At 42.0% G+C, this 24,485-nt stretch overlaps 1 protein-coding gene across 2 annotated transcripts in view; it reads left to right on the top strand.

Annotated features, from left to right (window-relative positions):
• Positions 1–24,485, top strand: part of dtx1 (deltex 1, E3 ubiquitin ligase) — a 213,506-nt gene that overhangs the window by 86,362 nt on the left and 102,659 nt on the right. For both annotated transcript variants that reach the window (XM_048556030.2, XM_048556031.2), the window contains exon 2: positions 11,006–11,684. In XM_048556030.2, the coding sequence (XP_048411987.1) occupies positions 11,006–11,684 (679 nt within the window). The remainder of the gene's footprint in view (positions 1–11,005; positions 11,685–24,485) is intronic.

Genomic DNA, 24,485 nt, shown 5'->3' on the forward strand with positions numbered 1-24,485 from the left:
GACAACGGAACAGACTTGACATGACTACTCCTGTTCCGAAAACATTGTTGGCATTTGCAATAGATTTTTAAAAATCACATGGTTCTGAGAGGTTATTATAACTATAACGAAGTCATTCTATCAAGGCTCATCTGGAAGTCCACTTGTCTGGCTCATTTTAAAGTGAAAGCAAAAGGTATGTGCTCACGTATAAGAATGAAAGTGTCAGAGATAATGGGAACTGCAGATGCTGGAGATTCCAAGATAATAAAATGTGAGGCTGGATGAACACAGCAGGCCAAGCAGCATCTCAGGAGCACAAAAGCTGACGTTTCGGGCCTAGACCCTTCATCAGAGAGGGGGATGGGGGGAGGGAACTGGAATAAATAGGGAGAGAGGGGGAGGCGGACCGAAGATGGAGAGCAAAGAAGATAGGTGGAGAGGGTGTAGGTGGGGAGGTAGGGAGGGGATAGGTCAGTCCAGGGAAGACGGACAGGTCAAGGAGGTGGGATGAGGTTAGTAGGTAGCTGGGGGTGCGGCTGGGGGTGGGAGGAAGGGATGGGTGAGAGGAAGAACCGGTTAGGGAGGCAGAGACAGGTTGGACTGGTTTTGGGATGCAGTGGGTGGGGGGGAAGAGCTGGGCTGGTTGTGTGGTGCAGTGGGGGGAGGGGATGAACTGGGCTGGTTTAGGGATGCAGTGGGGGAAGGGGAGATTTTGAAACTGGTGAAGTCCACATTGATACCATATGGCTGCAGGGTTCCCAGGCGGAATATGAGTTGCTGTTCCTGCAACCTTCGGGTGGCATCATTGTGGCAGTGCAGGAGGCCCATGATGGACATGTCATCAAGAGAATGGGAGGGGGAGTGGAAATGGTTTGCGACTGGGAGGTGCAGTTGTTTGTTGCGAACTGAGCGGAGGTGTTCTGCAAAGTGTGATTTGTTTAGGAGAATAACCAGTTATCAACTTTGGATGACAGATTGGAGTGTGAGTGAGCCCTCTGAATAGAAACTCAATGTCCCTCCATCCCTCACCTTTGATAGTCTGCATTGGTCCGAATGGGATTTGCATGTAATTTAATCAGTCAGAAAACATGGCTGATTTATGAGTGTTGGTTAATAGGAGAAAGTACCACAGATAATTTGATGATAGGGAAAATTAATTTTCAGTTGTGTGTAAGAGCACTTCTGGATATAATAAATGAAAAATTCAATGGGTTGTTAAAACAATGCAGGTGTATCTGGTGGCCCTGGCATTTACTGCATTAACTAATGTGGTTATAATCAGGCTGTCGGAACCTTTTGCTCCCCCACCAGGGGTATGCCCACATGACATGTAGAAACATAGGAAAAGCGAGTGTGATTCTTTGATTCTTCTCTGCCGTTTGATTTGATCATCCACCATAATACACCATTCCTGTTTTTGCTCCATATCCTTTGATCCTTTTAACCCTAAGAAGTATATCTATCCCCTTCTCGAAAATATTCAATATTTTGACCTGCACTGCTTTCTGTGGCAGAGAATTCAACAGGCTAACTGTTCTCTTCATCTCAGTCCTAAATGGTCATGTCTTTATAGACTGATTCCTGGATCTAGACTGGATTGTCATCAGAAATATCTTTCTGTGTTTATCCTATCTAGCCTTGTTAAGATTTTATAGGTTTCTAGGCTAGCCCCTTCCAACTCGCATCCCCATCCCATTCTTAGAAGCTCCACTGAGTTGGTTCTAACCGACCTCATCTCTCTTCATACTTCAGTCCTGCAACCCAAGAATCAGTCTGGTAAATTTTTGCTGCACTCCCTCACAGGCAGAATATCCTTCTCACAGCTGCTCACAGTACTTCAGCTGTCCTCTCACCAAGGTCCTGTTCAACTGCAGCAAGACATCTTCCCCCCCCCCCACCCCCCCCCCCCGCCCTGTACCCAAATCCTCTCTGTGAAGGACTATGAAAATACCGATGGCTGGAGAAATGACAGACAGAATCACTGTATTTGGGTGATCTGTGGGGTGCAGTTGGTAGCATTCTTTCTTCTGAGCCAGTAGATTATGGATTGACGAGCCATTCCTGAAGCTTGATCTCAAAATTCAGGCTGATACTCCAGAGCAGCATAAAGGGGGATGCTACTTTCAAGTGAGATGTTAAACCTGGCTGTCATATGTGGGTGTGAGAGATCCCATGCCATAATTTCAAAGAATACTGAGCAAGTTCTCCTTAGTTTATTGTGTCTCGTGGAATCAACAAATGGTTGAGGTTAAGTGCCGCCACTAATCTTCCTTCAGCAGAGCTTATTGGTTAATAATGGAAGGTTGACCACTCATGATTCTTAAAAAGATGCGGCCCATGTCTTAACTGCAAGATGCAACTTGTCACACAACAGCAAGTTACATATTCTTAGTAATTATGCCTGACAAGCCAAGCAGGAGCCAGGAATCGGATGGATGACCCCATCAGGATCTGAAGCTGGATTTATTAATTCTCCACTCTTGAATTTATGCCATGATCAAGTACAGGCTTCAACATTAACCCTTTGAGAACAATTATGTTATGCAACAGTTTTCTGACCAGCATTTATCCCTCAACTAACATCACAGAAACAGATTCTCTGGTCATTATCACATTGCTGCTTGTGGGAACTTCCTGTGCTGGTTCTTTCACTTTCTACATGACCACAGTGTGCACCTTTAGAAACTTGGCAGCTCTGAGGAAGAGTCACCAGGCCCAAAGTGTTAACTCTGATTTTTTTTTTCTTCACAGATGCTGACAAACATGTTGATCTTTTCCAGCAATTTCTGTTTCTGCACCCCATCAAATGTTTAGAGGTTCTGAAAGATGTGAAATAAAAAAGTTATTTGAGTACGAGTGGCTCTGCTTTTAAATAGCCCTATGTTGAAGTGAGTTAAATTGCTAAAGAGCAATTGCCTCCTTTTTAATTGCAAAAACGTACTTTATTCATTAAAAAATCTATATATATATATTTATGCGCACACACATACACATAGTCACAAATGCAGCTCAGTCCTGTACAATAGCATAGGAAGAAAACAAGCAAACATTGGAGTTTGACTCTATCCAACAAACTAACCAAAGACATGTCTTTCTTGAACAAGATTACATTTACAGACGTTTGAGTCACCGGGTAGGTCCAATAGCAGTTGCCTCCTATCTCAGAGGGGTCCAAAACGAGCAGCGTGCAAATCTTTAACCCTTCTTTTGTGACTCCCAGTCTTCCCCAGATGGATTGTCTTAATGTTCTTTAAAACAATATTTAGGTCATGAAAAGTAAAAGTCATGTTCCTGTTGCTGGGATAAAAAGCTATTCAAAACACTTGAAAAATTTAATAGGCACATGGAGAAAATTAAAGGTGCTAAAGCCTCAAAATAAGGATTCTTGCAAAGAGATGTGTCAATTCATCAGGTATTTGTTTTTTTTTGTCTGGTGGATCCTAATGCAGTCGTTTTTATTTCAGACATTGTTTTTTTTCCTGCGAGGATCTTTCAGGCATAAAAGATTGCCAACTCCTGCCCTAAATGTCCCTGATGTACACTTTACCTCCTAATATCTAGTGTATCAAAATACAGGTATCCTGGCTCCTGTGTTGGAAACATTTGAGGAAATTCTTACTATTCAGAATAACTAACCCCTTGTGATTTTGAAGCACTGGTTTTGATGACAGGTATGGTTCGAGTTTTCGCTGGATTGTTGGATAGGTCTGAAATTACAGGCTGTAAGAGTGGCTGATGGGTTCACACATTGAAGAGGCGTTTGAAAGGGTAAGAGAATTTTGGAAATGAATTCCATGGTGCTGAATTGTGATAGTAGACTGCCACCCTTGGGACAGGGGGAAGATGACGTGATGAGAGCCACAATGTAGACTTAACCTTACTTGTGAAGCAATGAAGTAACATGTTGGATACACAGTCTCGTTACTTAGTGTTGCTGGTTTCCAAAGCTGAAAATAACAGTCAGATCTCAGTCTATTGCATTGCTAAGGATCGAGCAACATTTATTTTTGCAGTGGAAGCTATTATCAGTTTGCCTGCCTGTCGGCTGGGTATTTGATGGACCAGTTAATTTGGTTCGGGTCACAATCTCTTCAGATGACACCACACTGAGCGCTCATGCACCAGCAGCCAGTCTGTGTGGGAAGATCATAAGGTTGAACCTGACTCTCTTTCTTCCTGTCTGCAGAAGGATTGGAAATTGGTAGTTAGCCCCACAATCTGGACAGTTTTATCTGAAAGACAGCTGCTCTGACTGTGCAGATTGAAGAGGTCATACTGAGGTCCTGTCTGCTCCCTCAAATGTGTGGATGAGATCATGATACAACTCAGAAAATGGAAATATTCAAACAGCATAGCACATTTAGCGCTGACCTAACTTCGTTTATCCACCTTTGCTCAACAGGAGACTTGCCAATGGCATCATTAGCTGATATGATCCCTAAACTAGCATTGATAATATTTCAACTAATTGGTCATGGTCTTATAGTTGTTTGCCAAATTTTCCACAGTTTATTTATTGACATTTTCAAACGTTGGGTTCATCTGAGTAGATGAGAGGTTGTATTTAAATACAAGTTCTGGCTGTCTTTAAAATAGCAGGCTTAGATTTCAAAGAAAATTGGGAGGAAAACAGAAGATGGGGATTAGGAATTTATGAGAAACATTCAGAAGAAAATCTAACAGCTGCGCGGCTCTTGGTGTCAAAGGTAGAGAATTTTTTAAAAATAATTCATTCATGGGTTTTTGGTGTTCACCAGCAATGTGCCAGCATTCGTTTCTTAATTAATTATCTTTAAGAAGGCTTACTAGGCTATTTCAGAGTCTGGAGCTACATGTCGGCTAGGCCAGGAAAGGATGGCAAATTTCTTTCCCTAATACCATATTAGTGTTTTTTTTTGTCTGGTAGTTTAATGATCAGCATTACTGGGACTAAACTTTCAGTTTTTCAAATGAATTGAGTTTTAATTACATGGAAGAATTTAAACTAATGTCTCCAGAGCATTAGTCCAATTGCCTGGCGTACTGTTTCAATAATATTACCAATGTAGGCGGTTTTGAATGCAGTGGATAGTCTTGCCTCTGAGCTGGAAGCCCAGGGTTCGAGTCCCATTCCAGGACTTGGTGACTGAGCAAGATGTGTTCATAACTTTACTAAGCAGCTTCTAACCCCCACCAGTGGCAAGCAGTAACAGCAGGAGAGATTCCTGGCCAGTTGTGTGGTGGAAGGAGGCTTGAAGCCTTTATCGTCACAGTCCGTATCTCCACACTACAGTGTATGAGTGACAGCACGTGTTACCACAAGAGTCCTGAGTCCCTGTGAAATATGTAACACTACCAACATTACCACCACTATGCCATTTCAATAGATTGGCACCATGGTGCTCATGGGAAAACTGCTTCCAGGTTGCCCGAAACTGCTTCCAGGTTGCCCGATTTAAATTGTGTGAATAACTAGAGAATCAGAATGAGAACAGTCTCCCCTGTGGGTAAAATAATAGTATACATTCTTTGAAGGAGTGGTTGTCTCTCGATCTTCACCTCCTGTTGTCTGCATAGCTTTGTTTCTGATCTAAACTCCTAGACCCTAAATTGTTTCTCTCAGATAATGTACAGTCTCTTTTCTTCACATTGGTTTCTGTACAGGAAGCAGTTTGTTTCCTTATGTCCGGATCACACAGTTGAACGTATGCCGGCACTTTCCATTTCTGCCGTCGTCCGAATCTTGTTTACTTTGGCTCCTCGATGAAGGGGAATGTTCTGTACAGCTGTCAAGTGCAACGTTCCTAGTGTCAGTTTGAAGGCAACAGGATGTGTTTTTTCGTGCTTGAGTTACTGGGAAATGGGCTCAAGGATCCTGTTTTGACAGTTTAAAGACAGAGACTGTGTGTCTGTGACTGTGTGCATGATGTAGGTTATGACATTGGTGAGATAAACCAGACAGAAGAGAGAAGGCCTGGAGAAAGAAGAGAAAGAAAGAGAGTGAAAATATAAACAAAGAAAAAGAAAAGCAATCAAAATTCACTCACCACCAAAGCACATACTTTTCTGCTCCAGGCCAATGTTGTATTAATCTCATTGAATGAATGTACAGGAAAATTATTAATTTTTATTGTTTTCAAGAAACAACGTTGTTTAAGTTGTAAAAATTGGAATATAGGAAGGCAGAACAGTAGAAAAGTCGATCACACTGCATCTGCCGAATGCCTATATACAGAAATAAAACTAAAATCAGCAAGCTGTTGTATATTTTGATTTCATCTGATAGCGTGAAATGTGTGTTAACAAATAAGAACCAGCTCGCGCAGTGTTCTTTCCCTTCAGAGAGGATGTAAAACAGGCTGGTAACTTGCAGCTAGGCACTTTGCACATCATAACCTACCCAATATTCTTTTTCTAGCTCACTGCTGCTTAAGAACTGTTTGGTTTCTTTTGGAATACATCAGTGATATCTGACTTCACTGGTGTGCCTTAAGCACAAATTCACTCAGCTTTTTGTGATCAGTAATTAAATCCTCATTCCTTATTCATTCACCTTCCCTATTTCAAGCTTGAGCCTGCATCCCTTGCAATTGTGTTTCTTTATCTTCAGTGTAAATTAAAGGCTTAGTAAAGAACACAAATAGGGGTCTAGAAACTTTCATGGCTGCAGGGCAGAGTCTTTATGCTCCTTTATTGAGATAACTAACTTGAAGAGGAAAGAACCAATTAAACTCTTACTGGAAGAAGGACTAGACCGTCACCCTATCAATTTGTTTGTTCATCCAGCTCCATACTTTGTTATCTGATTCTTCTGAATCTCATTTGCTGTCAAGATCTTGACTAATTCCCTTTCTTTAGCAGCAGTAATGAATGAATGGAATGCTTGGCTTTTCCTGGTTGTGTGTGACACACTTAGGCCAGCCTTTTACTGCCCATCTCTAACAACCCTTGTGAAATGAACATTGTATGTTTGATATTCACTGCTGACCCATCTCCATTGTTGAGAATTGGATCATCAGGCTGGAGAGCTCCTTGCTCGAGCTGACTCAAAACACTATTCCATCCATAATATTCACCCACTTTGCTTTTGTAAATACTAATGAGCTTGCTGCACACTTTCATCAGTTTCTTTTTCTTGATTTAATTTCAACTGCTCATTTCTGAATTTTTCCCTGTTTGTTCCGATTGTCTGATCTTCCCTAGTTGCTTTCATCAAAATCATCATCAATCACCAAATCTGGTATAGTACTAATAGCGGTTATGCATCATTTGGTGTCTGAAGACTATTATAAATTCTTTTGAGCTTATTGACTATTTTTGTATATTATCCCAGCCCCTCAACTGAAAGAGTGAGTAAGCACTGTGGTGATACTTCCATATAGTGTCGGTGTCTATGTTCAAGCTGCTCCAGTCCAATCGCAAGCCTACCCAAACACCAACCGTTCTGTGCTTGTGACAAGCTGTCAGAGAATTAGGACAGTAAGAGAACATGGAAACTGTACTGGAGGGTTCCAGCTTCAAAGACCCACTTAACGGGTGGTACAGTGGTTAACACTGCTGCCTCACAGCCCCAGGGACCTGGGTTCGATTCTGCCCTTGGACAACTGTGCATTGTTTCTGTATCAGCGTTTTCCCTCTAGATGTTCAGGTTTCCTTCAATTGTCCAAAAATGTGCAGATTAGGTGGACTGGCGATGCCAAATTACTTAGTGTCCAGTGATGTGTAGATTAGGTGGATTAGCCATAGGAAATGCAGGATTACACAGAATAAGATGAGGGATGGATGGATCTCTGTGGGTGCTCTTTAGTGGGTGGATGCAGACTCGATAGGCCACATGGCTGCTTCCACTCTAAAGATTGTGAGCCTGTTCTCTGGACAGCTACTGTTTGCCACGTATTGTGGTCTTCAGGGCCTCCATTTGAACCTGACAGCAAGACCTAGAAGCCACAGTGATGGGTTGGGATGGAGAGTGGCATCTCGCTTCCTGTTTCTTTACAGAAATATGATTAAAATCTGCAACATTATCCAGACCAACAAGCATTAGCCCCAGTATAAACTGCAGTTGGAGGTTGAGCTACCCCAAGAATGTTCTCCCACTCCCAGCTCAGTCTAAAATAAAGGAAAAAACTTGGAATTCTCTGTCACAAATATTTCTTTGAAAGGAAACTTAAAATTCAGGGAACAGGAAATCAGGTAATTGCTTGAAAAAAAAGTCCATTAAGACCATGGACACAGAATCACACCAGATCACCAGTTTGGAGAGTAATCATGAGGTAGTCTAGATGGGCTGAATGGCCTGTTTTGTGCTCTAGTTTTCTCTGACAATAATACAATGCCAACTAGACCATGTTCTCTCAGTTAGTCTGTAGTTGTGTTAAACAATGCTTTATTGACATTGCTGAAGAAAGGAATGTCAAATCTTATGCTGTTTCTGTTGAGGAAATAGTTTTAAAATAATGTGGAAAAATTCTAATGTTCATCTGCAACTTTCAGGAAGTATCATTTGCATTTAGAGTAAAATGGGAAGTGCGTTGTTATGCTAAGTAGTGTGTACGGATTAGTTTTGGTGAGAAAATTGGTGTCCATGCTAACCCCTAAACTCCCCCATCCCAATACTCTCACATTTAATGTGCTGAGGAAATGTTCCAACTGAGTTCTTTTATTTGAGTTCCTGTTAAACTTGGAGAAATGTTTTCAGAAAGTACATCTGGGACGCAAGGACTGATATACTGGTTACGTGGTCTTGTGCGATTTGTGAGGCCTGTGGGATCATCTTGCCATTGGAGGAGAGCAACACTTTCTGTAAACAGGCTGGAGGAAGGAGATTGCTGGTTGTTATGTTGTAATGTAATGACAGCTCAAAAGGAGACCATTCAGCCCATTGAGTCCTTGTCACTAATTGCAGGGCAGTGGAGTCGGTCCTATTCCCCTGCTCTGTTTCCATTAGAATTAGGTTTATTATCACATGTACTCAAGTTACAAAAGAACAGGAGTATAGTGAAAAGCGTACAATGTTGCCAACACAGCACCATTTTGGATACAAAGTACCTAGGTACAAATATTTGGTACAAAAAATATTTTTAAGGAAGTGTTACTACATTTCTGACATATATAGAATAGGTTAGGAAAAAAGACCTAGAAAGATTGTAACGTCTATCCATTTAGCTTTATAAAGGCTTTCACGTGGTCTGGCTGGGCTCCACCAGTTCCCATCTTTGCTCCACGCCACTGGCCACCATCCCTGCTCTGCTCTGGCCTGCTTGCTGTCGCTGCTTCGCTCTGGGCCTGCTGCACTACAGGCCCACTAGCCACACTCAAAATATATTTCCCTCAAAAGGCCATCTATTTTCCATTAGAACTGCCTTTAATGTTTTCCTCTGCTCCTGTCACATGACTGAAGAGTGGGTTCCAGGCCAATAGCACTTGCTGTGAAAGAAGTTTCTTCGTTTGCTTCCTCCTGAATCTCTTGCCTCAGCCGTGACACCTTAAATCTCTGTGTCCCTTTCATTCCTAGATTGCGACTGAATTCAAGAAACATTTTTGTATTTGGTGTTTCATGAAAAATTGTCTATTTTCATTTTTGTAGATACTCACAAACACATTGCATTATTCATCATTCCACTTTAAAAATGTGGTGTTCACTAGGAAAGTTGACCTCATGATGTTAACTGTGCAGTTTGTTAAGCTGCACAAATTCATAGTCAGGCATAGAGTCTTTACAACACTTAAAGGCCTATCATATCCTTGCCAATCATCGTGTCTATCTATCCTATTCCCATTTTCTAGCATGTGGCCTGTAACCATGTTCACTAAGAGGTGCTGTTCAAAAAAAGTGGCGGTTTCAAGATTCACATCCTAAAACTCTCTCTTAACATGAAAGTTCTTTTATCTCAGTCTCTGAAGATAGACGTGATTTAATATAGGGTTCTGTAGCTGGCCCACTTTGATTTGCACAGTATTTTTTCATCACTGCTGCCATATGTGTGATGGCAGCCATCACAGTGAATATTTGAATAAAGAGCCTTTGTCATGATCAAAGGTTTCTGGATTAGATGTTTTCAGTCAGCGCATCCTGATGAATGTTCCTAAAAATGTCAAATGGGATGCTGCACAAACTGCAGGTCTGGGTCTCGTTTCATTGTTTTGGTGGTATTTTAGACAATGTCTGTAGCTTTGCCCGAGACATTGCAGAGGCAAAGTAAAGGATCTGCTGAACATCTTTTTTTATTTTTCAGTTATTAATTTTGGTTGTGTGATTCTTTGTGTGTATATGAAATGCAGATTTGTAAGTAGTTTTAAGTGTTCTTTGCTCCATCAAATGATTTGTGTCAATCATAACTGGACTTCAAGGGTTGTTATGAGGTGAGATTATACAAATTATACCAGTTTTCTCTCTAGAATTTAGAAGGTTAAGGGGTGATCTGATCGAAGTCTTGAAGATATGGATGGGTAAAGTGAGGGTAGATAAAGGTAAAATCTTTCCACGGATTGGAGTTTCTAGAACCAGAGGGCATAGAGTAAAAACTGGAGGCAGACTCTTCAGGAGCAATATTAGGAAACACTTCTCATACAAAGGGTGGTAGGGGTTAGGAATTCTCTTCCTCAAATGACAATTGATGTTAGATCAATTGTTAATTTTAAAACTGAGGTAGATCATTTCTTGGTAAACATTGGTACGAAGGGATTTGGATCATCGGCAGATATGCGGAGTTGGGCCATGACCTCAGTGAATCATTATGGGCTTGACTGGGGCTGAATGGTCTTTTCCAGTGTAGGACAAAGCCACTCTTTTAAAGTGTTCCATCCAGCGCATCTAAAGTTCCCTGCCACATCAAGACTTGGCCCCCACACTCGTACGAGCGCAAATGTCTCTGTTCAAAATGGTGCCTTGCAGGGCTCAGTAATCGTTGCCTGAAATGGTGTGTGACGATTTCTTGCAGCTGACCGGTGTGGCTTGTATCTAAGTCGTGACAATGATGGGTAAGATGTGAGCTTTCGTTGTTTAATCCTGAGTGAGTAAGACCTTGTCTCTTTCAATTTTCAGGAACCATGCGTCCAGTTCGAAGAAACTTTTACGACCCTTCTTCTGCTCCAGGAAAAGGGATAGTGTGGGAATGGGAAAACGACAGCTGCTCCTGGACTCCGTATGATATGGATATTTGTATAACCATTCAGAATGCGTATGAGAAACAGCATCCTTGGCTAGACCTGACTTCTCTAGGATTCTGTTACATTATTGACTTCAACAGTATGTGTCAGATGAACAGACAGACACAGAGGAAGCGTCGACTACGCCGGCGTATGGACTTGGCCTTTCCTCTGACGATGGGTTCGATCCCCAAGTCCCAATCCTGGCCCGTTGGTGCCCAGTCGGGTCAGCCTTGCAATTGCCAGCAGTGCGTCCTGGTGAACAGCACGCGGGCAGCCTCCAATGCCATCCTGGCGTCCCAGCGACGGAAAATTTATTCTGCCACCAACGGGACTCTTACTGTGCGCCAGAGCAACTCCTACAGTGGCGCCGCCTTGTGGTCGACGGCGAGCACAGCCGGCAACACGCCTCCAAAGTCTGAGCAGACCCGCACCCCCACCACAACTCAACTGTCTCCGATCTCCCAAAGCCAAAGCACCACGTCAGCGACGCCGATACCAGGCCAGAACAACCTCAACAGACCAGGTACCCAGAGGTCAGCTGTGGTCAGCACGAGGGCTTCGATTCCTCCAGGGTGAGTACAAATATAAGACCAATCTGTGATACAGTCAGTAAGCGATTTGGAAGCAGCTTCAATTATCTGTAAGCAGAGTTTGCTCTTATGGGAGCTATTGGTTTAGATTGAAATGAAAATAGAAAGTCCACTGGTAATGCCTTTGCACAGGGGCAAGATGCATTAAAAAAGTGCAGTTATGTTCTGAGTTCACAACAGACATATTTGAATTTGGCCTGTACTCATTTAGGAGGATGAGAGACAACTTAATTAAACATACAAGGTGCTTAGTGGATTTGATAACTTGGGTGTGGGAAGGTTGTTTCTCCTTGTGGGAGATTGTCGGACCAGAGACCATAATCTCAGAATAAGGGGCCACATGTTTAAAACAGAGATCAAGAGGAACGTCTTTTTCCCTCCGGCAGTGACTCTGTGCAATCCCTTACCACAAAAGGCTCCCGAGATTGAACATTTAATATATTCAAGGCTGAGATGGATAGCAGTCAGATAGTCAGTAAAAGGAATCAAGGGTTAGGTGAAAAAGCCAAGAATTATCAGATCAGCCAAGATCTTATTGCATGGTGGAGCAGAATTAATGGACTGAATGGCCATATCTGCTCCTGTATCTTATTTGGTGCCAATCATTGAATACCTGTGTTGTCAACAGTGAATTATTGGTCCAGAACAGTGTTACGGAGACTATCCAAGTTAAAAGGGTGAATTATTTTCACTTTGCTAAGTTGCCGATTCTACTGAATCTTCTGTCTATATCTTCAACTTCCCCGATTGAACACCACCTGACTCGTTTTCAAAATTGCTCCTAAAAATGTGACATTAACCTTTACTTGAACATAACTACAGCTTCCATTATTTTCAGTAAGTTGTCCTGACATTAATAGCTGTGGGATGGAGTGATAAATGTTTGGGGTGAATCAGTGTGCTTAATTTCCAAACTGGGATTTTGTGTTTGCAACTAAATTATAAACTGTGTGAGTTGTACTATCTGCAGTTTTATGTTGGAGATCCTCTGACTTTATGGCCAACATCAATACCACTTTGAATCTGTAGATTCCAGTGAAGGTTAGATAAACTCTTGCTGTAATACTGGTTTATCAGATTGGCTGGCTGCTTTGGTCTACTTGTGCAGCAGCTGTAGAGTGGACACAAGAAAGCTGCTGTGAGAGGTGTTGGAGTAGCAACTGAGCAAGACTGATCCAGAATCTTGTAGGTGAATTGCTGTCCTTCACCTTACAAATCTAAACAAACAGAAACCGCATCAGGAAAGAATTAAACATCCTTGTCTGCCCCATACTATTTTAGACCCTGAGCTTTTAGAACTTGGCAGAACTCGGGGATCAGTGCCTTTTACAGAGATAACTCGAAGGCCTTCAGGATGTACCAGGGTCTGGCTCTTTTAGTCAGCACATGCGGAAGAGGAGAATTCACTTTTTGTAAAAACAAAAAGATTCTGTTGTATTTGTGACCCTTGCTTGGGAAATTTTCCTTTTAATATATGCTGAGGTTTTGGGTGCTGTTGTTAAAAGCATTGTGGCTAGCCACAATACAGCTGGAATGAAGAAGTTGGAGCCTGGGCCTGGAGGAGAAGGGACTATGACTGGATGTGTTCTCTAGTTAGAACCAATTTACCTCACTTCTAATCTCAACCATGTTTACATCATGTGAATTTCCTGTGTGACTGGCGCGTTTCACTACAGAATTTATTTTCCTTTTCACTTAGCTCCATCTCCCTCTGTCCTCCTTTGCTATGACCACATGTGCATGTTTTTTATTACGTTAAGAGGACTGTATAAATACACGTTGATGAAGAGGGAGCTTTGCAGCCACATGACTGAATTGTTTGGATCTTTGCAGATTAAACACAGTGGGCCATTTGACATGGATGCATGGTGTGGTCAGTGGTATTTTTGAATATGAAAAGTGTCAATAAGATCAGAAAGTGAAAGAAGAGGAAGAAACAGCAATGGAGGAACTAGCTGATGTGTGATAAAAGGAGCACAAAAGTTCAAGAAATATAAGACGCCCGAATGGCTTGAAATGGGAAACTGATTTTTTTTTACAATGGCCCGTTTTAATTACCCTGGAGAGTGTCACGGTGACCACGTTCTTGAATCACTGCAGTCCATATGGCTAGGCACACCCAAAGTGCTGTTTGGGAGGGAGATCTAACTTTTTGACCTAGGAATAGGGAAGGAATGACAATATAGTTCAGTTCAGGGTGATTAGTAACTTGGAGGGGAACCTGCAGATGGTGCCTACTTGCCTTGCCCTTCCAGGATGGTAGAGGCTGCAGATTTGGAAAATGCTGTTGAAAGAATGTCAGCAAGTTGCTGCAATGCATCTGGTTGATGGTACACAGTGTGTCAGTGGTGGTGGGGACAAGTGTTAAAGGTATTGGATGGGCTGCTAGTCAAACCTCTTCTTGGATGTTGTCAATCTCCTTGAGTATTAGTGGAGCTGCACTCATCGAGGTAAGTGGAGGGGATACTGTTAACTTGTGTCTTGGAGATAGTGGGTAGGCTGTGAGGAAAAAGAAGTGTAGGGGGATGGAAAACCTGTGAATTCAGTTTGAAATTTAAACAGAAAATGCTTGCACAGTACAGCAGGCTCACCAGATCCCAAAAGAGAAACAACATCATGTATTGGTTCCAACAGTGGGTCACAGATGTATGAGCTCCTATTCTAACAATGCCTCTTTTACAAAGTACACATTCATAATTTATCCCCTCTGACTTTGGTGGATAAGATTATTGTTGCTTAATGATCGCAATGAGAAACATATTGTCATTAGGAATCAATGATCCATGGCAATGGAAGAGACTGGAAATGCACAGGAGGATGCTCAGTATCTGAAGGAGAGATGGCAGCTTTATTTCATTTAAACCTCCAAAACACTCCACCCAAATATTAAGTGACTTGTCCTCTTTGCAATGCAAATTGCTTAGTTGCCCTGTATACTACAGTGGCTGCTTTGATAGATTGTCCCATTGGGTGGGAAAGTGAACAAACCAATCACCTATAAGCCTAGAAATTATTGTCAATAACATTGAGCTTTAGATGAGTTAATTCCCTCATGAGCAATAAAGGTGAGTTCCACGTGATTTCATTTTCAAAGATTTATTTTACAGTTGTACATGTCATAATCTTATTTTGAGGAACTAAAACTGAAGTTTTGTGACCATAAATTGTGAGGCTCTTTCTCGAGGAAACATTCATATCCAGGTGATCGTTGTGTAATTTTTTGCAGTTGTCTTAATTTTGAACAGCAAAATTCTTCAATAATATAAATGAATTCAGGCTTCACACAAATCTTGGAAGTGAGTGTCATTAAACTTTCTTACTTGCTAACAGCCCATGTACATTCACAGGAAACCGATTTGTTAAAAACAGTAACATTTCTCTTTGTACGAAGCATGTACAGACTCTTGATACAACCAGTAGAAAAAAACTATGATAAAATTTAGTTGACTGCATCTTGTTTGCCATTACAACATGAGTTTAGAAGGATGAGAGGGGATCTGATTGAGACGTATAAGATTATTTAGGAATTGGACACTCTGGAGGCAGGAAGCATGTTTCCGCTGATGGGTGAGTCCAGAACCAGAGGACACAGTTTAAAAATAAGGGTTAGGCCATTTAGAACAGAGTTGAGGAAAAACTTCTTCACCCAGAGAGTGGTGAATATATGGAATGCTCTGCCGCAGAAGGCAGTGGGGGCCAACTCTCTGGATACTTCTAAGAAAGAGATAGACAGAGCTCTTAAAGATAGAGGAATCAAGGGTTATGGCGATAAGGCAGGAACAGGATACTGATTTTGGATGATCAGCCATGATCATAATGAATGGTGGTGCTGGCTCGAAGGGCCGAATAGCCTACTCCAGCACCTATTGTCTATTGTTTTATCAATAGCAGCCTGTTTTAGACAATCTCAGGGCTAAAGTGTAATTCCTAAACAATCATTTAAATTATCAATCTAACAACAATATTGGATTGTAGCATCAGAAGAGCAGAAAGGCTATCGTTTCGGGTCTGGACCCTTCTTCAGTTTCAGAAGAAGGGTCCAGACCCAAAACGTCAGTTTTCCAGCTCTTCTGTGCTGCCTAGCCTGCTGTGTTCCTCCAGCTCTGCACCTTGTTATCTCAGACTACAGCAATGGCAGTTCCCACTATCTCTCAATATTGAATTGTGACTGCTCATTACTAAAAGGCACAACCAGCAGCACTTTGAAGCTGTGGTTATAAATGTTTTATATGGTCAGTCTAGGTAGTCTGCGTGTCTGTATTTTCAGACAAAAATAAACATAGTTTCAGTTTTTCTGCCATTCCCGACTGACTGTTGCCTCCAAAACAAAACCAGAAATTAAGGCATGAAAGGGAGAAAATTCATCCTGTACTGGGAAGGCAATTGAATTGCATTTACTTCTGATCTGATTTACCGAACAGTTTCTCAGTCCTATGCTCTGATTTTCTACAGGTATGGGAAGGACCCATTCTCTCCCTTTCACCCCCATATTACACCTCTTTTGCTACCATTAATGACCTCTTTGTCCTTTGCACTGGGCCTGTATACCATTGTCTCCCTTGCTTCTTCGCCACTTCTGCCCAAACTATATAAAAAACATTTTCCACAGCTTTCTGTTCCGAAGAAGTATCAGACTGGATTCAAAATGTTAACTCTGTTTCTCTCTCCGCAGATGCTGCCAGACATTTCTCAGCGTTTGTTTCAAATTTCCAACATCCACAGTATTTTGCTTTCATTTGACTGCCACCTCCTGTTGACTCCCTCAATTCAGTAAGATGCAGCCTTAGGGAAAGCAAACTACTACTTCTGTTTTTTCATCAACTGAACTGCCACCTTCTTTCATCAGCAAACACACTTTGCTATTTTAAAAAGGCATCAAACTAAGGATACACCCTTGATCACTATCCCTACAGCGTGGTGTCAGACATAGCTTGTCCCCAGATAGGTATGCTCAATTTCTATTCAAATGTTTTCCTTAATTCTGAGATACTACATAAACAATTTCTAACTCTAATCAAATTCTATTGTTTCCCCAGATTGCTAGTTTTGACCTCTTAAGTCAACCTAGCCTCAATCTTGAAAATGTAATTAAGTAATTAACTCCAAACGCCTTTAAATTGCAGTTGGTTTGAGGCTGTTTATTGGTTCCACAATCACATGCCTCCTTTTTTTAATACAGTTAAAGCTTTTAATTGCCAAAGCTATAAATTATATTCTAAAACACATTAATTACGAACAAAATAGTTAATTCAGCCAAGTGTTGCAAGTATGTTTTAATGTATTATTCTTGAGTGTCCCAACCACTTAGGTTGTGTGGACATGATGCCAGTCTGCAGAAATTGATTTCAATTCCATTACATAAGGGTCATTTGCAAAGCTGCAACGGAATGATTGTGCAGTTGGGAGTGGAGAAGGGAAGTGACAGATTGTGTAGTTTACATGCATGACAGCAGTGCCCCAGTGTAGTGACAGTTCACTGACTATGATGTTGAGGTTGTAAGGACCAGAGCAGAAAGGAAACAAGAGCCTTTGTGTCTAGAAATGGTGGAGGTGATTATCAACAGGCGTGCAGCATCAAACTTCAGGATTCATTGCTAAAAGCAGTACCAGGGTACAGGTGGAGCAAGAGAGATGCTTCGAGGAGCACATACACCTTGATGTGTGCATCATGCTAACCCCATCACTCTTGAGCCTACTTAACATCACTCTTCACACCAGCTTCCCTTGTTGCTGCACCTGTCCCGTTCTGTCTGTTTACTTGCTCGGCTCTTCATTCTCCTATCCATCATCTGAACTGATTCTCACCTTTAGGCACTGTGTTTTGGAGTGGCCCTGGAGATCGAATGATGTACCGGTTGGCATTCCAGCTGTATTGTGTATAATTACAGAAAGATTGAAGCATCATGACTCAGGTGAAAGTAGGACTATGTCACAGGCCCTTACAATATTTCTGAAGGAAGGAGAGAGCTTCAAACATGTTGACCAAACAAATGCATGCATGCTCTCACAAGTAGTTTGTACACCATGTATACCAGCCTGAATGGGATTGATTCTACACCTAAAATAAAATGGAACATTCCCAGAAACAGTCAGCACCTGGCAGCATTTGTGGTGATGTAACCACGGCATTGACTTGAAACATTTTATCTTGGTTTCTGTCTCCAGGGATGCTGCCTGACCTGCTTAGTATTGGCGGCGTTTCTGGTTCTATTCCAGACTTGCAGCATCTGCAGTATTTTGCTGATGGTGAAAACTCAGCCTTGGCCATTCATTGTCCCAGTGATTTACAGCTCGCTGCTAGCAGGGAATGCCAGTAGATCATGATGGGGATGGTGCCGAAAGGGTAAGTGGAAATGCGAGCTGAGTCTGTGCCTTCACTCCTACTATCTGCACCTCCCCCAGTCTGCACTCCACGTCAATAAGCTACATCCACCCTTTTGACGCAGCAACCACATCTGGGCACTTGCTGGGCCCTGTTTTGCAGAGCCTTCACGCTGGGCTCCAAAATACACACTGTTCAAGAGCGTGTCAGTAGCAGAGCAGGATCTAAGTACCCTGGCTCTGCCAAAAGCACCACGTGGATGTGCTGGGAGGAATGGAGGATTGTAGTTACATATATTTCTGCACGTTAACATAATAGAATGTTAACTCTTTGTTCTGTTTTCTAAGCACGTGAATATTATTATGTTCCACCACTTGTCTCGTCCATTCTGGTTAATACTGAGCACGTGCAGTTTGAAGTCAAACGATTTAACAGTAGTTGATTCAGCATCACCATTTGGAAGAAGATGTTGATTCTGATAGATTTGGAATGGATCATACTTTCGAAAGATCAAGTATCCTCACTTATTTTCACAATTTGGAAAGGGAGCACGATGTGCTGATTATTATAAACTCTCAAAATCACATAAAACTTACAGGTCCCATTGTCCTGAGAAAATTATTTTTTTAAAGTAAATTGCAGTCACTGGCAACACTTCTGCTGTTTAGAAAATGATCTTTCTGAAAGCACTGTGGCGCCAACTGTTGCCCAAGTAATGAAGGATCCAGACTAAGTGACGGGGCTGCCACGCCAGTGCGATTTGAGTGGAACTTAGAGGTGAGAAACTGCAGGAAATGAAGATCCTGATAACACATTGAAATCATTGAAAGTAATTTCAGTTTGATAAGCCTTAACCTGGTGTACAATAGATTAGGAAAAAAGATTTATTCAAAGCTTTATGCAACAAGATACTTTTAAAATGCATATTTTAAAAGAAAAAGATCAGAAGTGACTGCTCCCTTAATTAACACTTGGGAACTTGAGTGCATATTTGTAATTAATATTATTGTTAAATGCTTTGATTAAGAAATTGACATCACAGTGAATTGCCAAACTGACTGTTAGCATATTGTAGCAGTCCGCTGGGGAGTCCACCCAACTCTGAACAGGAATATTTTGTTGCCAAGGGAGTTTGCCCAACCATTTACAATTGTCAGTATCAAAAAAGGCTGTGATTACAGCTGATGCTAACAGTATCCTGGTGAGATGGAGCACTCTGCTGCAGACAATAATATTGCTATGAGCGAGTGAAACTCATCAAAAAAGTGAATTCTGATCGTTGATATTCTCAATTGGTGCTCAACTCAGAGGCCGTGAGGTTGCTTCTGAGGCCAGGAGTGCGAAATATTTCCTTTTCTCACAATTTTCCCAAACTACACATGGAATGCTACAACATTTTCTGTGCTATAGTACCTCTGCCAAGGCTATTCTGTAACTAATTGCCAAAAGCATTAACAAGTATGGCTTGGAGGTAACTCTTTCTCTGTTACTCATTTTCCCAGCTCTATACAGCTGTTTTCACAAGAATAGTCAGGAAAATGAAGAAAATTGACTCAGTCATCAATTGTAACTTGTTTTATTCTATGAAATCACTCAATATTGTAGCACTTCAATATGTTATGTCATGTAATGGTCATGCAAGTGGCGTATCTTTCAAACTGTACAAGCCATTGTTACTTAGAGTAAATGGTGAGGCTACACATTTGGTTTTCACCTCAAGGTAATCCTTAGTGATGTGTAGAAGTCCCTGTCTTGGAGGCCAGACATGTGAAGCCATTGACATTTCAATTGTCAGTGACTTATTTCACCATAAACCTGCACATGTTGAATTTCTTAAATGACAATACTTTCATCTCCCTGCAGAAATCCACTTCAATCCAGGTAAAACTACATTTTATGTAGATTAATATAGCAAGAACAATGCCTACTGTATCATACACCAAAAACCGACGACCTGCCATTTTTTTTGAGTGCAGTGTTTCATGGCTGTATTGTTGGTTCTTCTTTTGCAGGGCTAGTATCCTAGTTCTCTGAAAGTAAAGCAAGTATGATTTGCACTGTAGTTTAAGCTGACCTGTTGTCGGAGAAGAGAGGTATGCTTTTTTTCATTTTCTCAAAAGCCCACGTACAAATTGCATGGTCTAACCTCTGGGATTATTCCAACAAATGTTTGGTAGTGAATGTGCTCCTGGATAGATACGTAGCAGTCTTTAAACACAGGATTTTCTTTACTTCTCAAGATGTGGGAATTACTGGCAGGGACACAATTTATTCCCTGCATGCGACAGAGTGGTTTGCTAACCCACCTCGCAGGGTGACTGAGAGTCAGTAACAATAGATTGAGAAACACAAACATCAGACCAGGTACGGGTGGCAAGTGCCTTTTTCTGGTGAGGCAGGTAGACATTTACGCCAATTTGACACATTCATCATCACTTTTACTGACACTGGTTTCTTTACTTTCTAGATTCTTGTGAAACACAATTCATACTCCTGTTAATCTGCATTGCTAATCCAGGCATTTCGGTCACTTGTCTTGTTATATAACCCTGACCCAACAGTACCCTGATTTGTATTTTTCAGGTGTTTCAAATTGTACAACTCAGGATCAGGAGGCACAGTGGCTCAGTGGTTAGCACTGCTGCCACCCAGTGCCAGGGACCCAGATTCGATTCCACCTTCGGATGACTGACTGTGTAGAGTTTGCATGTTCTCCCCATGGATGTGTGGGTTTCCACCAGGTGGTCCGGTTTCCTCCCACCGTCAAAAGATGTGCAGGTTATGCGGATTGGCCATGCTGAATTGCCCATAATGTTCCGGCATGTGTAGATTAGATGTGTTAGCCATGGAGAATGCAGAGTTACAGGGAGACAGTTGGGGATTAGGTCTAGGTGGCCTCCTCTTCAGAGGATTGATATGGACTTGTTGGACAGAATGGCCTGTTTCCACCCTGTAGGGATTCTGAGGGGCCACTTGCCTGAGTGTACCTCTTCCAGATTATTGCGTGTACGTTTGTTGGTTCTTTGCGAAACCTTCATCTTGTTAAATCAGGTTTCATTTTCAGAACCCCCAGAGAAATCTGTGTGGTTTTAAGAAGCCCCGAAGGATGTGATCACTTCTTAAAACATACTTTATGTGAAATCACTTTTGGTTGAGAGTTTCAGTGCGCGACTTGATTTGCATCACTCATAGAATGAAAAATGCCCCTTTTGTCGCAAGGCCACATGCAGTGATTCTGAAGAAGGGTCACTGGACCCGAAACGTTAACACTAATTTCTCTCCATAGGTGCTGCCAGATCTGCGGAGTTTTTACAGCAATTTCCGTTTCTGTTTTTTTTGTCCTTGATTTCCAGCATCTCCATTCTTTTGGATTTTTTTTTCGTGGACCTGACCTACCTGTCAGAAAATGTAACAACAATCCAAAAACTGCAGATGCTGGAAATCTGAATTAAAAGCAGAAAGTGCTGGAAACACGCAGCAGGTTTGACAGCAAATATGAATAGAAAAGCAGAGTCACTGTTGCAGCTCGTGGCCCTCCTCCAGAGGTGGACATTGGACACGTTGCTGGTGGCACGTTTGAAAAGTGGAGCCACTTTTTACTTAATCAACCATGAAAAATCAAACCGTGAATTCATTGTGGAAATTGTTTCGTTTTCAGTGACGTTGTACACTAATAGGTATGGCATAAACTCAAGGTGAGCTTCTTGAGGAAAATGACAGGGCCATTGTTCAAAATACCATCAACATCCTGCAGTAATTCTGAAGGTGATTCATGACTCAAGTCAGCCAAGTGTGCAAAGAGCCTTCAGTTAGTCACTGTGTGGCTGATATATATTTATAATGCTCCGTTTTAATACGTTTGCAACATTTGTTTATTCCTCCCCCAAATAATTTTAACCTTGGGCAGCCCGATCAAAGAAATTGCCAGGGTCAAAATCAGCAGGAAAAGATTTTGGAAATAGTTGATAAATGCTGTTAGTGGACGTGGGGCTATGGACTTGCCTCAGACAGTGGTTCAGTGGCAGCGGCTTTTTCGAGGTTTATCACTGTTAATTATGGGATGAACTGGAGCATGGCTCGCTCAGCATGTTCTTGCTTAATATTGGGGAAAAAATAATTGGTCTGTGGATTTGCTGAATGGGTTCAGTACGAACATAACAAAATATGCATGGGCAATAGAGCAATTTCTTTACCCCACTATCTCTTGGATCGTGTTTCAAAAATAATTTCTCAGAAGTTACAGTAAATCGTGTGTGGGCAGACACAAAGCAAATGAACATTTTTCTTCCTGATAAATCCAGGACTTAAAAGTCAAGCTGTTTCCTCAAGAGTCTGAAAACTTCAATACCTATCAGCATTCCAGCCTGTGAGACCTACAGCTTGTGCTGGCATTGTGCTCGAGCAACCAGCAGCCTTCACTGACTCACCAGGACAGCGGTGCTGAAGGGCAGGCTGAGCGAGCCAGCAAGGAAGGTGCCAACTTTACCAGCTCAATAGTTGGCACTGCATCAGTCCCAGTATCATCAAGGAGATTAGTCTGCACGAGATCTTGACATGATCTCCTTGGGCAGTATGATGGCTTAGTGGTTAGCACTGCTGCCTCGCAGCACCAGGGAACCTGGGTTCGATTCCACCCTCAGAAAATGACTTTGTGGAGTTTGCATCTTGTCCCTGTGTCTGCATAGGTTTCTTCCGGGTGCTCTGATTTACTCCCGCAGTCCAAAGATGTACAGGCTAAGTGGATCAGCTAAGCTGAATTGCCCATGGTGTCTCGGGATGCGCAGGCTACGTGGATTAGCCATGAGGTGTGCATGGTTACAGGAATAGCATAGGGTGGTGAGAGGGATGCTCTTCAGAGGGGAACTGTGGATTCAATGGGCTGAATGGCCTCCTTCCACACTGTAGGGATTCTATGATGCCTGACACACAACTGACCAATGTGAAAACATTTTGAGGGGCTTCAGATTATTTGCAGACCTGACCTCCTGCTGTGCAGCTACCTCCCCAGAGTTTCTGACGCAGCAGGGGATGGTGATACATGGACTCTGTGCTGGGGAAAATGCCTGCCTATTGACCCCTAAATGGCACAATAGGGTGCCCATCGCAGATGCTGCCATTGTACTCATCAACTCCTGCGCCCACTGCCCCCCATCAACCCCCCCATTCTCCATTCCTGGAAAAGCCTGAAAAGGCTGAAACAGATTGGGATGCTGACCTGACACATTTTTTCCCCAATTTCCTCAGTCTATCCCAGCTCAACCTCCAAACCCACGTCCAAGAGGCTGGGAAAACTTCTAGCGTGTCTGGTTTGTTTTTTGTCCCTAACCATGAAAGAGAAAATGAAGTTTTATCATTAATGAACTAAAGCCAAACTAAAATACTGCTGTTTTCAGTAGCCTGGGCCTGTATTTAGTTGATACTGACACTCTTTAAAGACAATTGTCACTGTTAAGCTTCACAAATAATAATATAATTGTAACATTACTTTGTGATAACGTTACAATTGTATAGTACAGAGTAGCTTTGCAATTAGTGATGTATTACATCTTAATAACTTCATGATTGCAATTAAAATAAAACAGTAAATTGATGTTAATTTTGTTGTGAAGAAATCTTGATGCAGTGGGTAATGACCCTGTCACTGAACCAAAGGAAGGTGTGTTTGTAACATGAACAAACAGGTTTAGTATCAACCTCTGTTTCCTGGTCAGCCATGTGTTGGAAAGAACACTGGAATGTCTACGTAGCTCCAGGCTGTACCACACCTGTAAAAGTGCCTGTTTCTATGGCAACTTGGACTCTTTGAGTAAGTGGTTGCATACCACCCTATGATGGAAATTGTACTAATTGCAATTACAGCCAGGTGGATGTCATTGACTGAGATTCCTGATTGGGGTTGTTAACTTGGGCCAATCAGGGGTCCTGGCTGATAGATATAAACAAGAGATTCTGAAGGTCTCTTCAACCTAGAGAGTGGCTATGAGCTGGCTGGTCAGAGCCTGTGTATTGGGTACATGTAAATAAAGGGTGACTTGGTGATGGGATACCAGCCTGTCTGCAGTTATTTCAGAAACATAAATTAAACACTGATAAATTTACAAAACTTCCTAAGTTATGGAACTTCACGCACGATGTAAGACTCTTCGACTGGGTGTAGAAACTCCATTCAGTCTGCTTTTGAGCTTGACCTAAGTCTTTAACAGGAATAGATTGACTTCAAATGGCTGCAGGTTCTACCCACTACAGATCCCGCTGGAATCTCCTGTTTGGAGATATAATACTACATATATGTGTCCCATTCTAATTACCCCTGCCCTGCTGCATTTTCACTGAAGTTTCATTGGGCTGTGTTTGGAAAAACTGCAGTGAATGACTCAGCAGCTGTGATGCCACTGAATTCCCCTAGGCTTTGGAGAAATCCACTTTCTAGTTACACAGTATTTTGCCATTTGGAGAATATT

This window comes from Stegostoma tigrinum, chromosome 26 (genome assembly GCF_030684315.1).
Source record: "Stegostoma tigrinum isolate sSteTig4 chromosome 26, sSteTig4.hap1, whole genome shotgun sequence".
Lineage (NCBI taxonomy): Eukaryota > Metazoa > Chordata > Chondrichthyes > Orectolobiformes > Stegostomatidae > Stegostoma > Stegostoma tigrinum.